The 16,756-nt window shown below is 41.8% G+C and overlaps 2 protein-coding genes across 3 annotated transcripts in view; one reads left to right on the forward strand and one right to left on the reverse strand.

Annotated features, from left to right (window-relative positions):
• LOC308096864 (solute carrier family 41 member 3-like) overlaps positions 1 to 16,756 on the forward strand; it is a 511,014-nt gene that overhangs the window by 36,436 nt on the left and 457,822 nt on the right. The gene's annotated exons all lie outside the window — the stretch shown is intronic.
• The window catches only part of LOC308096867 (carbohydrate sulfotransferase 11), a 32,198-nt gene continuing 22,434 nt past the window's right edge, over positions 6,993 to 16,756 (reverse strand). Inside the window, exons 2-5 of one of the 2 annotated variants that reach the window (XM_080444358.1) lie at positions 14,710 to 14,792; positions 9,417 to 9,581; positions 7,997 to 8,335; positions 6,993 to 7,442 (exon numbers count right to left, since the gene is read on the reverse strand). In XM_080444358.1, the coding sequence (XP_080300484.1) occupies positions 7,089 to 7,442; positions 7,997 to 8,335; positions 9,417 to 9,581; positions 14,710 to 14,792 (941 nt within the window). In that variant the 3' untranslated portion in view covers positions 6,993 to 7,088. Of the gene's footprint in view, positions 7,443 to 7,996; positions 8,336 to 9,416; positions 9,585 to 14,709; positions 14,793 to 16,756 lie in introns of both variants that reach the window. The other variant, XM_080444357.1, reaches the window with a different exon arrangement.

Genomic DNA, 16,756 nt, shown 5'->3' on the forward strand with positions numbered 1-16,756 from the left:
CCCGAGTCAGAGCAAATAAGACTGTTTTCCCGTTATTGGGATCACGGCAGACTAGAAACAAGTGACTCATTAAGGGAAATTTCTCTTTTGTTCTCTTCTTGGATTGATACTGTAGTTTACAGTCCTTTAAGAACACAGTAAAATCTAGAGTGTCAATTTAAGGTTCGCCGAGTACGATGAACACCCTGGATTTTACTTTGAAGTGTGTACTGAAAATGTCATGACCCCGTAGTCCAGGAAGCCTATTTAACCCATTAAGACCTGAGGCCGCTTCTAAACATTTTCAAAATCCCCAAAAAAAAATCGGGAAAAAATATTTTAAAAATAATTTTCACGATTTTTCAAAAATAGCAGATCTACAAGCTCGTAGCGCGGCACTCGGTGCCGCGCTATGAGCTTGTATATCTGCTATTTTTGAATAGCCTAAAGAAATCTAAAAGTGACACAGATGCGTCCCAGGTATTAATGGGTTAAACCATTCTGTAAACGTACATAATATTGTCTTTACAAAGTTCTAGCCCAGTTTGGTTTCCGACCCATTCCGGTTCTCACTGTCAATCGCTGAGAACCGTTGTGCTGTAATTACAGCCAAAATAAATTCAAATTTACCTTCTCTGACACGTTTTTAAATGCTTAGAAACTGGTCAAACACTAGGAGCAGGACATATTTTGGTAATGACTGTATCCCTCTGTATTTAAAGATGTGTCCCTCACAATAAAGGGGACTCAGAAAGCCTTATTATCCATTGTTAAAGCCGTAGAGTTTAAAGGAGAATTCCGGACATTTTAAGTGTTGTCTTTGATGTGTCGTTACTCACCTACCGACGTAAAAAGTGGCATTGTTTTTTTCCAGAGATTCCCCTGTCGTCATTTTTTCAACCCCCTCCGTTGTCATAATGGGAGCGCGTGGCTTAGGGAAATTCGTCTATTATAACCGATGCAAAGTTATTTTTTTCTCTACTAGTACTCATTGTAGAGTCTCATGATAGTCAAACATGCGCTGAAAGTTCCTGAGAGGCTAGCGCTACTGCCGAACAATTTAACACTGGTTGCTTGTTTCTCTCCAGAACCTGGCAACTTGGTGTTGCCAGGTAGAGAAACAAGCAATGCCACTTTTTACGTCGGTAGGTGAGTAACGACACATCAAAGACAACACTTAAAATGTCCGGAATTCTCCTTTAAGGACACCGTCCAGAACCACAAAACCTCATTAGCATGTTCATTTAATGTGCATATTATCGACAATATGATGGTCTTCCTTCTAGCTTACAGTATATGCCAGTTAAGGTCATATTTAGAAACGCTGTTTTCATATTCCAATCCTGATCATATATACCTATAAAGTATATTAATAAACAGCATATTCCACCTATTCTATTGGCATTGTAAAAAAAGAAAAGAGAAACCTGTGGTGAACAGGTTAAGGTATTTACGTGCCTCAGGACTGCATACTTTAGCTTAGTAACTAGTTGGTAACTGGGATGAGATCCACAACTCATCAATAATAAACAGTGAAATATAATCTTACACATAAACACTATTTGTTGCTACTGGTAAGTGGTAATAGTTATGTCAGACAAGCCTCAAGTCACTCAACTGTACTCAAATGTCACAGATATAAAGTAAGATTCTGGAAAACTGTGTTCTTGCCAATACCAGATGTTTAATGTGCCGTTTGTCAGTCCAATAGTGCTTTGCTAAAAGCGGCTTTAACACACTGTTGCACAGTAGTTTTGAAATGATAACATATCGAGTGTTGGTGTGTTTTCGGAGTCTTGTGAGCCCACTTCGTGCTTCTCAAATTGTGCTGCTATCAGAATCGGCCCACAGTTCAACCAACCCGATCACCAGTGAAAACATTGCCGTTTCTGCAAACCACGGATATGTTTAAACTCTTAAACCCTAGCTGACCCAAGTCCCCCAGGGCTCCATACTAGGCCCCTTCTTGTTTTCGCACTTACTAAAATATCTTTGACAAAAATAGCCAATCTACAAGCTCTCAACGCGTTGCTTTGCTATGCGTTGAGCTTGTAGATTGGCTATTTCGCTGCATTTAAGCCCCATAATATGGACGCTAGCTTCCAAGTCAAGTTTCAAGTCAGCAGCGGGCTTGAGCCCTGTAGCTTGTGCCCGAGCAAGGTTCCAGCTGAGCAAAGGTTAAGATTCGATTCCTGCCGACCCTGCACAGTTTGAGTTGTATACCAATAGCATGAGAATCAGTTTCAGTATACCGTAATCTACTTTGAAATTGCTCTTAGTATTTGACTTAGAAATCTAGGATTGAGACATGGTCCGCATCTGGAAACGTTGGTATGCAACGCCTTTTGGGTTGAAAAACATCAATATATCTTGTGATTTACAGAGAAGTACAGTGCCAACGTGTTCTGTGATAAGCAGACTGGCTCACCTCACCTTCCAGCAGTACATAAATGTGTTTAAATTCGATGTGGTAGAGCAGCGTGATATAACAGCACAATAACCGTTGCACCCTTTTTATTTTGATTGCACATCCAAAGTTGCCAAAGCGAGATCTCTTTTAAAATGTCTTTGTCTAAAAGTCACCACACCACACCGCTCGGTATCACAGTCAGAGACTTTATTAAAAACATTGTAATTGTTCATTGTCACGTGAAACGTCTTACACCAACGGTCACACTGCCACGTTATGTGTTAAGGGGTTTGCACTTTTTTCCGTATGCCTTTGCAGAACGATGCAACAGTCCTTGTGACCTCAGCGCCTGTACTTTCTTTGGCGTGCGTAGAGATGCTGATATGTGGTAAATGTGTGGTGAGTGTCTGTTGTTTTCTGGACAGTTCTATTTTAATAAAAACCAACAGTGTCGTCAAACGGAGTAGTAATGTTTATGGTTCTTGTGAATGATTCAGTGTTGGGCTTCTTGGGTACGATCAGTCGCTTCAGAGTGATGGAGTATCTTGGATCAGAATCACTTCTTTTCCAAGTAACAAAAAATGCCATGATGAATTCTGGATATCTGAAGTCATTCTGCCATCAATTTTATATAAATTATGCGGTATCTGCTTCTTGAAATCAGGTTGTTCACATTTTTTGTTCACAAAAAAAAAAAAAAAATGTGTTCACTTAACCCCCCCCCCCCCACCAAAAAAAGGGGAAGAAATGGTGAAACTCAATTGACGGGAACCATTTAACCGAATTGTATCATCATCATCATCGTCATCATCATCATTACACATCAGATTTACGCAGTAAAAGCCTCATTAGTAACTGAGCTCTTGAGAGTGTACAAATGGAACTCTCATGAGTTGTGGGCTTTGGTGGTTTCAAGAAGCAGTAACTGAATGTCACAGTTTGTGCTGATTCACCGTTCAGTCTGGTTTCATAGTAGTTTCACAGCGACTCAACCACAACCAGCTCACTGTCTCGACGGAACAAACATCCGTTTAGAAACTGTGGAAGATGTCAGACTTCTGATCAGATACCCATACATCAATGGTTCTCAAACTTTTTCCCATAACTCTGGGAGTGTACAAATGGAACCAAATGGACCCGTGAGGGTCCATTTGGTTCCATTTGTACACTCCCAGAGTTACAGACCTGTAAGGGTCCATTTGGAAAACCCCCTCAAGGAACCCTGAGGGTCCCTGGACCCCACTTAGAGAACCACTGTCCTACATGTCAAACACCATTTCCTACTGTACATATTTATTAGTCCTCTGAAATCCCCAAAAGATGAGAATAATGTTTCAACAAGTTACAGTATGCTACATCCTCAAAGCAGCCGAGAGAGGGGAGAGGGGGAAAAAAAGACGTTTTCAGCAAGTCACAGCTTCTTGTAGAATATGGCTTGAGATAAACCGCTTGCGGAAAAAAAGACAACCCCAAAACAATAACAAAGGAATCCCTGTGTTATCCATGTTTGGGAAAGTGTAGCTGGGAAGTTGCTGTGACGTGTTCGTCGTTCGATTGGCACAGACGTCAGGCTTGATAAAAAAAAGATACAAAATAAAATAAAATGTGGAAAGCCACTTACAGCATAAAGATGCAGCTTCCTACACACTAGCCATTCACACGGATAAAGTATTGCACGTTTCTAAAAAGCATGCTTGAGGGGATCACAATCTTGGATTAAAAACTGGCCTGGCTGGCAATACTACTGTAGATCTGTGCTGAAGTTTAAAACCCATTATGACCTGGAACGCATCTGTGTCATTTTTTGATTTGAGCTAAAAAAAGCATTATTTTACACTTTGGCTATTCAAAAATAGCAGATCTACAAGCTCATAGCGCGGCACCGAGTGCCGCGCTACGAGCTTGTAGATCTGCTATTTTTTTTAAATTGTGAATATTATGTGCAAATCTTTGAATATATATTGTTTTAAAGCCAACATTTGAACTCAAATCTTTGCTTCTGGGGGTCCCTGGAATAAAATATTTTGAGATGGGGGTCGGCGGCCAAATACATATAATTTTTGGGGGTCCTTGACATGAAACAAGTTTGAGCACCACTGATATAGAAACCTATGTTTTTTCAGAATACTGTTAGGATTTAGAAGACATTTGTAGAATCGGCCTCAGGTCTTAATGGGTTAAAAAGATAAGAAAAAGGAGAACTAGATTTGTAAAAATGACACTTTGATAAGAGGTTTGGGTTGTGTCGTTACCTTGCCATGATGTAACATACATTTTGGTGAGATATCTTCAATAGTCGCTCCACTCATTATTAAATGACATTCCAAAATGTTCTCATTTACTTCCATTACCCAGTGAAACAGGTCTCAAAGGCACTCTTTTAGCACATTGCCATTGTACACGCACTCTTATAGCACATAAACAAACGCAAACAAAGCCGATTCTGCCAATTACGAACCCCTTCTTTAAAATAATAATCCGGATCCATCATATTTGCATTTGTTTATGTCCTAAAAAGTCGCCAACGCTGGCACAGACACAATGCCAGTTTTCTCCCTCTGTCATGACAACCCAAATAACGTAGACGTATAAAATGAGCACACCTCTCCCTAAACCCGGCATAATATCCTTGCTGTTTCTTAAAAAAATCTCTACCTGAAACTCCAATTACATTTCCATAATTCGGAGCCATGAATTCCATAGCGTTTTGGCCGGCTGAAACAAGGCCTTGTAAAGGCCATGACCGTGGGTGGGTAACCCTTTCCGTGCCCATGTCCTCCCTGACAAGGGAGGCTCTGACTGGGCTCCAGATCAGGGCCAGTACTGCACCCTGACCACAGCTATGTGGTTGTTTGTTCAGCCTACCTGCCTGCCCCAGAGCTAAATACAGACGGGGATCCAGGACACATCCAAAACTATTACTGGAATCAGAGACACGAAAGAAACTCTGTGATATACATCTAAGCAGGGCCGGCCCGACCCACTAAACAAGGTCAATATTTGTTTAAGGGCCCCCCTCCCTCCAAGATAATAAAATAATAAATAAAAAGAAATTGCCAATCAATTAATCTAATGGAGTTTAACTAGTAGTGTGATACATATTACAATTTGACTTCTGTCTGTGATAATTCTACCCTTTTAACCACTTGCATCCTGACATCCCTATTTTGGGGATATAATTGTAGACCAACAATACAAATACAAATTAAATAAAAAAGGCTACGTTTCACAATTTTAGATTTCTTTTAAAGAATAAAGTAGGGCATAAGTGGTTAATATCGTGACACATTTTAATATCGTGTGCTACATTTGTATTCATCTAAATATATTCCTATTGGTGCCGAATCTTTCTGGATGATGGCCTCGGGGTAGTTTTTGACCAAAATAGTGGGCCTCACAGACTTTTTGTTTAGGGCCCCCAAAACACCTTGGGCCGGCACTGCATCCAAAGAGAGGTGGAAGATCATGTGATTAAGTTATTAAAAAAAAGCACAAGTTGGTAAAAAGGCTGTGTTTCAAGTTCTGCTGTTCCCCAGAAGCCTTTGTTTTTTTTTGGCGACCATTTGTGTGCAAAAGATGAGAGCGATTTGATCTTACGTGCAAGCCAAACATTCACACTGGAAAAAAAAGCACAACTCCGACAACACGTTCATATCAAATTCATTCACGTTCACAAAATGAGGAGTCCGTCGTCTCTGTAGATAATAAATACTCTGGGCGTACATAAATAAAAAAAGGCCTTGCAGAGAGATCGGCTTTCAGACAACACGTCGTAGTCTGTTTCACAGTCAACACACACTCACATGTGTGCAAGAGAAGAACCCGCTTCCCGTCAAGTGTGACTTCTTACTCATGGCTCACTAGGCTGAAATGAAACGGGTCCTTGAGGATGTATGTTTACCGCAGCAGGCCCTTTGACTCTAGCAAGGCACATTCACATCTTCAAAACTCCACGTGTGCAGGCCTCATGAAATAAGAGTCAAAAGGGAATTCAGCTCAAAAACTGTGGCTTATTCTGTGCTTGGAGATCATTGAACTTCAAGCAGGTTAAATAAAACATCCTGATTGAATTCAGCTGAACCTCAAAAGCTGTGAAAGACTGTAATCCAAATGCAAATGTATGAGCCCCCCCCCCCCCCCCCCTTCGTTCCTGCTGAAGAGGCAAGTTGCCAACATAGAAAAAGGTTGCACTCATTGAATCTCGACTCCCTGAGTCGAATCCAATGGCCATTGTTTGAGAATCCTAAAGAAAAGGCCAGTCCACCTCGTTCTCCAAACCCTTTCAGTGCCAGAAACCCCTCAAGTTCTCTCCCTTGACGCTAATACCCGATTTATACTTGGTCGTGCGCCACGTCGCACACCGAAAATAGCAGATCTAGACGCTCACGACGTGTCGCACTGCGACACGTTGTGAGCGTCTAGATTAACCCATTAATACCTGGAACGCATCTGTGTCACTTTATATTTCTTTGGCTATTCAAAAATAGCAGATATACAAGCTCATAGCGCGGCACCGAGTGCCGCGCTACGAGCTTGTATATCTGCTATTTTTGAAAAATCTTGAAAAAATATTTTTTACATTTTTTTCAAAAAACTGTTAGGATTTAGATTTTTTTTAAGAATGGCCTCAGGTCTTAATGGGTTAACTATTTTCGCCGTGCGACAACCAGCGCGCAACTAAGCGTAACGTCCTTCCCCGTCAGTCGTCCCCGTGCGTCCTGAGGTACCGCGGCGTGGAGTAGTTAAACAGCAGGAAGTCCATGCGGTACAGGTTGAACAGCTTCCTCTGGTAGAAGGGGCTGATGTCGTTGAAGAAGCGTGCCGACATGTCCCCGTCGGTCCGCGCGCTCTTGCCCGAGGCGGGGAACCGCACGGCGCCGTCGGCGCCGATCAGCCGGAGCACGGCCTGCGCGTCCGGCTCCAGGGTCTCGTACTTGCCGACCACGTCGTAGTGGATCAGGCACGGGTGGCACAGGGAGTGGACGCGCTCCCAGTGCTCGTTGAAGGGCTCCTCGCGCTGCGTCCGCGGGTCCACCAGGTACTGGACGAACTCCTGGAAGTAGAGCCATATGAAATCCATGTTAACGGAATCGCGGACGGAATCGCGGAAATGACCAATAAAAATGGAATTGGAATAAAACGCGGAATATTGCAGAATTTGGAGAAAAAAAAATATTCGCGGTAAAATATTTTTTTTTTTACCGCAAATTTTTACAAATCCACAGGACACCACCATTTTGCATGGCCACATCCTACTTTATAAACAATAAAATCCACGTAGAAATAGTCTTAGAGACGATAGAAATAATAATACATGGGCGACGCCATTTTGCGCATGCTCAGACCGAATTCTTTTGGGAACATTTTTGCGTATAACACAACAAGGGCCATTAGCGTCCGCGCAGTTGAAACGTGACGTGAGCAGACCTGATTGTATGGGTAACACAATTAACACACGTGAATTAAAAATAAACTCTGATTAATGTTGTTAGTGGTGTAAAAAAAGCAAAATACAGAATTCAGAAATATTAAAATGGAAAAAACAGAATTTGGGAAAAAATAAAACGGAATTGGGAAAAAAATAAAACGGATTTCATATGGCTCTACCTGGAAGGAGACGTCGCCGCCCTTCTCCAGCGCCTCGGGCTCGGCGTCGGCGCGGTGCCGGCGGATGATCTTGGTGCCGTAGCGCTTGTGGAAGGCCGTGTTGTAGCTCCGCGTGAACTTGTTGCGGTAGGCCGACACCAGGCGCTCGAAGGGCTCGCGCACGAAAGCGAACTTGAGGTAGGTGCGGAGGCGGTGGTTGATCTCGGCGACGGGGTACTCGGAGAGCGTGCGGAGGTTCCCCGCCACGTGGGCCTCGTTGGCGGGGATGTCCAGGGGGTCGGAGTAGCGTCCGTCGCCGGTCAATACCATCATGACGCGCTTCCAGTTGGTACAGGCCACCTGGAGGACGATAGAACAGAACACATACATCAACACAACCAAGTTATTGATAACTTAAATTATTAATACCTCTCTGAACAGAACGCCCTCAAACTGTACCTGTATCTATATATTTCTATGGTCCAAATACACCAATACTGTTCTCTGCATACAACAGAGGCTTAGTAAAATGAAAGCCCATACAGTGCTGTATTTTTAGTGTATAAACAGACACTTTGTCAAAATGTATTTAAAGCCTACCTACCAGCATATTGTTTAGCTGAATTTGTTTAAGGTTTGTTTATTGTTTAAGGTGAACACAACACATGCTAGTGTAGATGAAAGTGAATAAGTGATTAAAGCTGATTCTGAATAATAACTATCAGTCTATCAGACATTTCTAAGTTACCATAGTCCCAATTTTAAAAATGGTGTTAAACTATTTGACAAGGATAAGAAGAAGAAGGTCCGCACACTGTTCTCAAGCTCCAAAAAACTAACTTTTTATTTATGCAACGTTTCGACCTTCTAGGTCTTCATCAGGCCAATATTGGCCTGATGAAGACCTAGAAGGTCGAAACGTTGCATAAATAAAATGTACGTTTTTTAACCACTTAAACCCATACTTACCGTTGACCGTATTCCCAAGGGCCCTATGCTTCCGTTTTTGATTTATACTGAATATCTTATATTAAAATAGCCGATCTACAAGCTCACAACACGTCGCAACGGAGGTCGTTGTGAACTTGTATATTAGCTATTTTTGTCAGAATAGGTTAAATATCGTTGCTGTCAAGTGAAGACCTTGGATGTCCAAAAATTTTAAAAACATTAAAAATTGTGAAAATAGCAGATCTACAAGCTCACAACGCATCACATCGTGCTGCGTTGTGAGCTTGTAGATCTGCTATTTTCACTACTTTTGTGTGACACTCTTGTATGATGAAGTAGGGCATTAATAAAACAATAATTAAAAAAAAGGAGATATGAGGTTTCTGCCCGACAGCAGCGATATGCGCATTGGCTGAGCTTTGTCAACGGGCACCAGAGTCATATTGAACGCTGTTGACAGAGCTCTCCAGGCAGCTCTTCAGTAACAGACCTTGGGCACGTAGCAGTAGATGAGGCTGTGCTTGTCGTCGACGATGAGGTGTCGGAGGTCCTCGGGGGAGAGCACCCTGCGCTTCCGGGTGTGACTGAGACACGCCTCCTCCAGCAGGTCCCTGCGGTCCTGCAGGGCCATCCTCTGGGACAGCCACACCTCTGACTGCTGCCATCGGAGGGAAAGGATCAGAACCAAGAGTTAGGTATAAGCACAAAAACAAGAATATTAATCATATTAAGTAAGAGGCAGAATGGGAGTATTTCCTGATCCTGAGGGAAGAGGAAATTGCTTTTACAGTTTGGGCCAGCTGATAGCCACTCGGATAGACTGTGATGAGTGCACGGGGGGAGGGGTTGGGGTCAAGTGTCTTACTTAGGGACACGTAGACATGTGGACATGGGCAAACCAGCGAACATCCGATTCCCAGACGGCCCTTTTCTAGAACAGATGAAATCTGTCAAATCTACAGTTGAGATCTAATCTTACCCCAGCAGTGTCAGTGAGCACTATTATGACCTGTTTTGGCAGATAACTCTTTTTTTTTTTTGGCTTAAGTCAGCACAAATGTGTCACCATCAATGATTGCCTTATTTTTGTCCTATGCTGAGGCAGTAAAGAGATTGGAGGGGAACAATGAAAGTACAGCAGGAACCAGTAGGAAAAGGTAATACAGCTGATAACAAAATATCTGCATGGATAAGCAACAATTTCCAGCATTCATTGCAAGGATCATTAATTGTGTTCTTGAAGTACAAGGGATGGAGGGATGTCTGAAAGAATCAAGATGGTGCTGGATGCAGCCAGGATGTTATTGAAGGTAGTAAGTGTTGAAGATGGCTAGTACGCTGCTCAGTTGGGTCTGGGTGATAGAATGGACAATGTTGGGAATGAAATTAGTTTTCACAGTGACAATTTTACAGTGCAGTAGATGCCGATAATCCAATGTTTATGGATGCCAACCGCCATTTAAGTCCAAATAAGAAGAAGAATGAAGTAATGCTGGAATTTAATGTTTAGGTTTTTACATTTGCTAAAACTAGCCATTAGAAATCCACAATTGGAATAGTTCACAACTATTTTGTGGTGTTTCATCGTTGGTTCAATTTAATTAATGTTTCAATGAACAGGTTAGGTGAAGGACTGCTAATATGTTTGTAAAAAAAAAGTGTATTTGAGTTTTGAACTCACAGGCTCTGTTCTTCAAGACCTGTATTTTACCACTGTGGTTCATACTGACACAAGTCTCTTGTATGCTCTTCTGTGAAAGATTAGAGCCATGCAGGTACAACTTAAAAAATGAGGCCTGGTGGCACAAGATAAATGGAGAGGCTCCACAATATGATGGTTAGGGGTTTGAATCTTATTTTGTATGCTGGTCACATGTTAAATCCAGGAAGAAGGATGTAATTATGTTGATTGAGAACATGCAGGCTCAGAAATCCCCCAGAAAACAAAAAACAAACGGACCAAATCCTTTGTTTGTTTTTTTCCGTTGTGGCTGTCATGAGAAAACACCTCAGTAATGATTCAATGATTACATTTGGATTATGTCATAAATGAAATTGTATTTCTGCTGTAAATGGGTAGACTTGGCTAAGTTTGATTAGGCTACATACACCTGCCTAATAGTTCTTAACCACTTAAACCTTCTATTCTTAGTAAAACAGATCTGAGTTGCAACTGTACTCGGACCGCTTTTTTCCTTCTATACCAAATGTCTGTCAAAAATAGCCAAACTACAAGCTCACGACGCGCCACAAAGAAGCGCACTGTGAGCTTGTAGATTGGCTATTTTTGGCTAATGTTCCCCCCAGAATAGAGATGCTGGGGTTCAAATGGTTAAAGGCTGGAGAATATGTTAAAAATACAGCCCATGCCTGGGCTTTAAATGAGCTGTGGCTTTAAAAAATTATAAGACAGAAAATCTTCTTTACTGGTCTGTAAACACAAACTACTGACTGATCTCTAGTGCCACAGAGACATGAACGTATGAGCTAGAGTGTAATACTTGACCTTTTAGAATTTAAATGGAGAGTGAACATTTTGTTAAGAGTGGTCTTGAACCACAAAGTCATTACATAGCCTTATCAGATCTACATGAGTGAAGATTTTACAAAAGGTGGATTTGAACCACCTACCTTCACAGTTCTGTATCTGACCACTGTACCACCATGGTTCCTGCTAAAATCAGTTCTCTTGCACGCTCTTCAGTGAAGAATTCGAGCCAGGCACAAACTTAAAAAAACAGCAACTCATCGCTGGTTTTCAACCTCTAACCTTCCGTTAACAACTTTCCCCCTGCACCACAGACACCTGAGATAAATGTGGCGACTATGTCACAGGCTAATTACTTAGCCTATATTATTATTATGTAATATAATATATTACATGTAGAAGAGAACACACTGGAGCAGCTCGGACAATTAAAGCCTCTTTCATTAAAGGAGCTGATACAACTAGGTAATGACTGACGTTTCGATGCTACTGCATCTTCCTCAGAGTCATGACTTTAATTGTCCAAGCTGCTCCAGTGTTCTCTTCTACAATTGCACCGGGCTTGCCTCGTTTGGCTGAGGCCCAGCAGTAGACTCCCTTTCTTATATAAATATATTACTATTATTATCATATTGAACCATTTGAACCTTCTGGTTACAAAACACTGACTTTTCCCCTGACCCACAGACACATGGAAGATAAATGTGTATGGTAATTATGTATGGTAATTACTTTGCCTTATCAGATTTACATGTGGAACAAAGATCTTATAAAAGCTGGATTTGAACCAGCTATTTTCACAGTCTCTGCTTTTCAAGTGCTGTAGATTAACCACTGTACCACCATGGTTCATACTTATGCAATTCTCTTGCACGCTCTTCAGTAAAGAATTAGAGCCAGGTACAAAAACAAAACAAGAAACTTTAGTTTTGAACCAAGAACCTATTAATTATTAAACTTAATTTCATAATGGATTAAGGAAGTCATGGGGGTGCTGACTGGGCTGAAACCTTGCCAACATTTGGAGTCATATATGTCACTGATATATCATAGACAACTGACATCACAGGCTGGCTGAGATCCACATGGGAACCACAGCGTTCCCATTCAAATGTCACAGTGTGTATTTGATTTGTGTTGTATACCTGCTCCGGGCTAACAGATGCAGAATTATGCTAGCCAACTCCAGTGCAATTATCTTTAATTGTGTGCCGTCCTTGGAATTATAAACAATAAATCAATGAAAACAAATGAACGAATTAGCGTTGCAGTATTTCCCCAAACAATCCTGTTGATGGTGGAGTAACTGAAGTAAATGACTGCATCTGTACTTTGATGTACTACTGAATTATTCAGCTTTGGCCTTCTTATTCTTTTTTTTACTTTATTTCCTTTTGGGGAGGGGGGATTCTCTCAAATGATATCCATCTTGAATCTCCAAAATTGAAACAGGCTGAGATAAACAGATGATAAAATTCAATGTGAGTTCTGCTGGACAGGCTCTGTGTCAGTGAGAACCTCTAAACACTCACATCGTAGGTGAATGTGACCTTAAGGATTTAATACCCTGCAGCAAAAGCTCAACTAATCTATGATGCCAAAAATCATGTCCAAGAGCAATATTTTCTGAGAAAGCAGATCTGCACAAGCGGCGGTAAATTAGATTTAGAAGTTTTCCTTTTTCCAACGTCCTCCAAATGAAAAGTTTCAGGTTACATCTGGGGAGATTAGAAAGTCTCTTTCAACTTCAGTATTGAAAGAGACTGCAACACAGATGGTGATGGATTTGGTCGCTGCAGGTCTTTGGGTCATTGGAGCTCATATTAAAGACGGAACCAACAGTAATTTCCCTCATATGTAGATTGGCTATAGGGTTTGAGTTGTGTTGGTACTCTTGGGAGGGGGTCACCTAATATATTACCAAAAAACATTATTTTAATCACATTAGCACTGTGTGTTGTGTGTAGTCATTTACTTAATCCTGGTTCTTGACCTGGGGTTGGCATATTTCAGGCTACTGACACTTTGCTGTTGTAATATTGCAGGCTCGTTTCGGATAGTTATTGCAATGTACTTGATATAACTGCTGTAAGTATTGGGCTGTTGTAACATAATGAGCAGTCTCACACACACACACACATTTTATTTATTTCTTTGCCAGACCGGGCGGCGAAGACTATGTTTTTGTCCGTGTGTGTGCCCATGTGTACGTGTGTATGTGTGTGTGCGCCTATGCGTGTGTGTGTGTGTGTGTGTGTGTGTGTGTGTGTGTGTATGTGCGTGCATGTGCATGGGCTTCGGATGCTATCAATGCACTGAATGGGATATTATCACGTTTAATCAGACTATTGATTGGTGAGATACTGACCTAACGTGGGTTGATGAAAGTTGTGACAAACGCTCACCCCAAAACATGATTTACGATTCTGTGCCTATCGGTACATAACTCGGACGGCGCTGAGTCCGCTCAAGCGAACGTCGCAACGTTCGGCACGGCACGGCAACCTCCACCTCTCCACCTCCATCTCATTGTCATGCTACATCAAGCTGATTTGGGTTTAGGCCTATAGCTCTTGAACTATAGGTAGTATAATTATTTTATTTTCCCCTGGATTCCTTAGACTGAGAGAACGAGCCCAATCGATGGTCTTGAACGGCGGATCTAAACCCAGCCGCCCGGATTCCTGCGGCGCTTCCTATTGCTTCACCAATCTATGTCCCCGCCTCCCCTCCCCCCCCCCCCCGGCCTGTGCACGGAGCACGCTGACATCACCAAATTTAGAGCGACGCCCCTCTGCACTCTGATTGGTTAGGAGATAACAAGGTTTAGAGACCTCCGTTCCTGCATGGCTCTCCCAGGCTTTTTGTAACAAAAAAATAAGCCTGGGTTTCCGAGGCTAGGATTCCTTGGATGATGGTGCAACTCCCCCTCTAGAGGCCATGCCCATTTCCACCAAACTAGATTTAGCGTTTTCTTCAAAACACACTTTTTGCTTCTACTCCTACAAGATTTTGTCCACAACCAATCGGTACACATTCAATCTGGAGCCATGAGATATTCAGTCATATTCCATTCTGATTGGCTATGATTGCCTTCCTAAGTTATGGGGCCTATTTCACATAAAAGATGCTAAAATCATTAGCAGCATCTGATCAAATTTGAATCACAAATGTCACTTGCAGAGACATGATTTCTTTTCACCAAATTACGTACAAATTATGTTCACCCTGACCCTTAAACAGGGCTTTTGATATTCCATACTGTTTAAAAGATGACCAAATACTGTATGCTCACCGGGTCGCCATTGTAGAGGGTCTGCAGGGGACTTCTCCGGCTCTTCCCGGGTCTAATGGCTCTCTTCACAGAAGGTTCTACAGCTACAGGAAAAAGACACCACATGAGTACAGTTGCCATGTTTTTCCTGTTTAACCATCAAGTATTAAAACGAAAAGCAAAGAAAACACATAATTAGCTCTATATACTTCATTCGTCATAAGTCGAATAGTGGATATAGCCTACCTACAAGCTCACAACGCATCGCAAAGTGTCACAATGCGGCACATTGAGCTTGTAGATCAGCTATTTTGGATTTTGTATTCTTTTTTTTACACAACATTTTGTTTCAATATTATATATTCAATATAATATTTTTTCAATGTTCCTTTTGTTTATTTTTTTCCCCCATGCATTTATTTGGCCTATAATAATAATGTATTTGCCCAAAACAGGGATGCCAGGCATAATATAGATGCAATAGCTGCTTCATCACTACATATTTCAATGTATTTCTTGAGGCCCTCTGTTGTGATTCCAGGTGATCTGCACCTTCTACAAGTCTGCCACAGAAAAACTATTCCATAGCCTCAAGGGACAGACGAGAAGAGCACAAAAGCGCTTCTTGAATCAAGCGATCAGACTTTTGAACAAGGTCTATTAACCCCATTCAATCCCGTGGCACTCGGTGCCACGCTATGAGCTTGTATATCTGCTATTTTTTTAATAGCTAAAGAAATCTAAAATGACACAGATGCGTTCCCGGTATTGAATGGGTTAACTACCGTTTCTCTCCGACACACACACACACACACACGTGAATGTGATGTCCACAGTACTGCGCTACACTGGACAAAAGTTACTTAGAAAGATGAAAAAGAATGTGTAGAGAGAACAGGAAATGTGGAGAGAGACTTGGAATGACATGCAGCAAATGTTCCATCCGGCCCTCAGAATAAAACCTGGGGATTCACTGATCATCAGGGCATTTTGCTCTCATATGGCAACCACTTGTCTGTCGGGTCGCCACTGCAAGGTATGTTTAACCACTTAACCGGGAACGCATCTGTGTCATTTTAGATTTCTTTGGCTATTCAAAAATAGCAGATATGAAAAAATGAAAAAACTCTGTTGTTATAATATGTGTTTCTGGTTCTGATTCTGAACCATTTAGCTTCTGGAAGGATGGCGGAGAATCACTTGATTATTTTTCACCATGACGTGCGCTCTGTGCCTTTTCCCCGTCCAAGAGCCTAGAATGTGGGACGCCTATTCACTATCTCCTTTCTAAAATCACTTCTTAGAATTCAATCTTTATTAGACTTGCGGTTATATAAACCTCTTTGGCTGGCCACTTTTAGTCTTTGTCCACTTTTGATATTTGGCATTTCTCCTGTAAGTTTCACGTCCTACCCGAAGAGGGATTCAAACCCACGTCTCCCTCGTGGGATACCAAACATCTATCGCTTATCCAGGGGGAGTCCCCCACTTGACCAGGGCAGATGTTGCGCCTTTGAGTTTCAGGCAGTACTACTTCTCGATCAGTTAGGTTGTCCAGGCCGACACCAGGGTCTAAATGTCTCGACGGAAGAGTTGAGAGATCACATCCAACCACTGCACATGTACTAGTTATATTATATTAACATACTCTACCATACAAGATTGGTTTCATTCATTAAAATAAGTCCCGTATTGAAGCTTTAATACTCCTCACCATATTAACATCTCTGGCCTTTTACAACAGACCTCTGCTCTGACCAGTATGCTCCTCCATCACATGAGGGTGCCGCTTGCAGAAAAAGATCTGCAAGCTAACAACGCGTCGCAGTGTTAGCTTGCAGATCTGTTCTTTTTCAGCAAGCGACACCGGCGTACTGCGGAGCACAAACAAAGCTTAAAGGAGTAGTTCACCCAAAACATTTAATATTTTCTACCAATTACACACTAGGGGTGGGACGATATGGGTATCTCACGATACGATATCTGTGGCGATATTAGGCCCTCGATAACAAGAATATCACGATATTCGATATATTGCGATATCACGATATATTGCATGAAATTTCAC

Source organism: Gymnoscopelus braueri (genome assembly GCF_963280865.1).
Source record: "Gymnoscopelus braueri genome assembly, chromosome: 12".
Lineage (NCBI taxonomy): Eukaryota > Metazoa > Chordata > Actinopteri > Myctophiformes > Myctophidae > Gymnoscopelus > Gymnoscopelus braueri.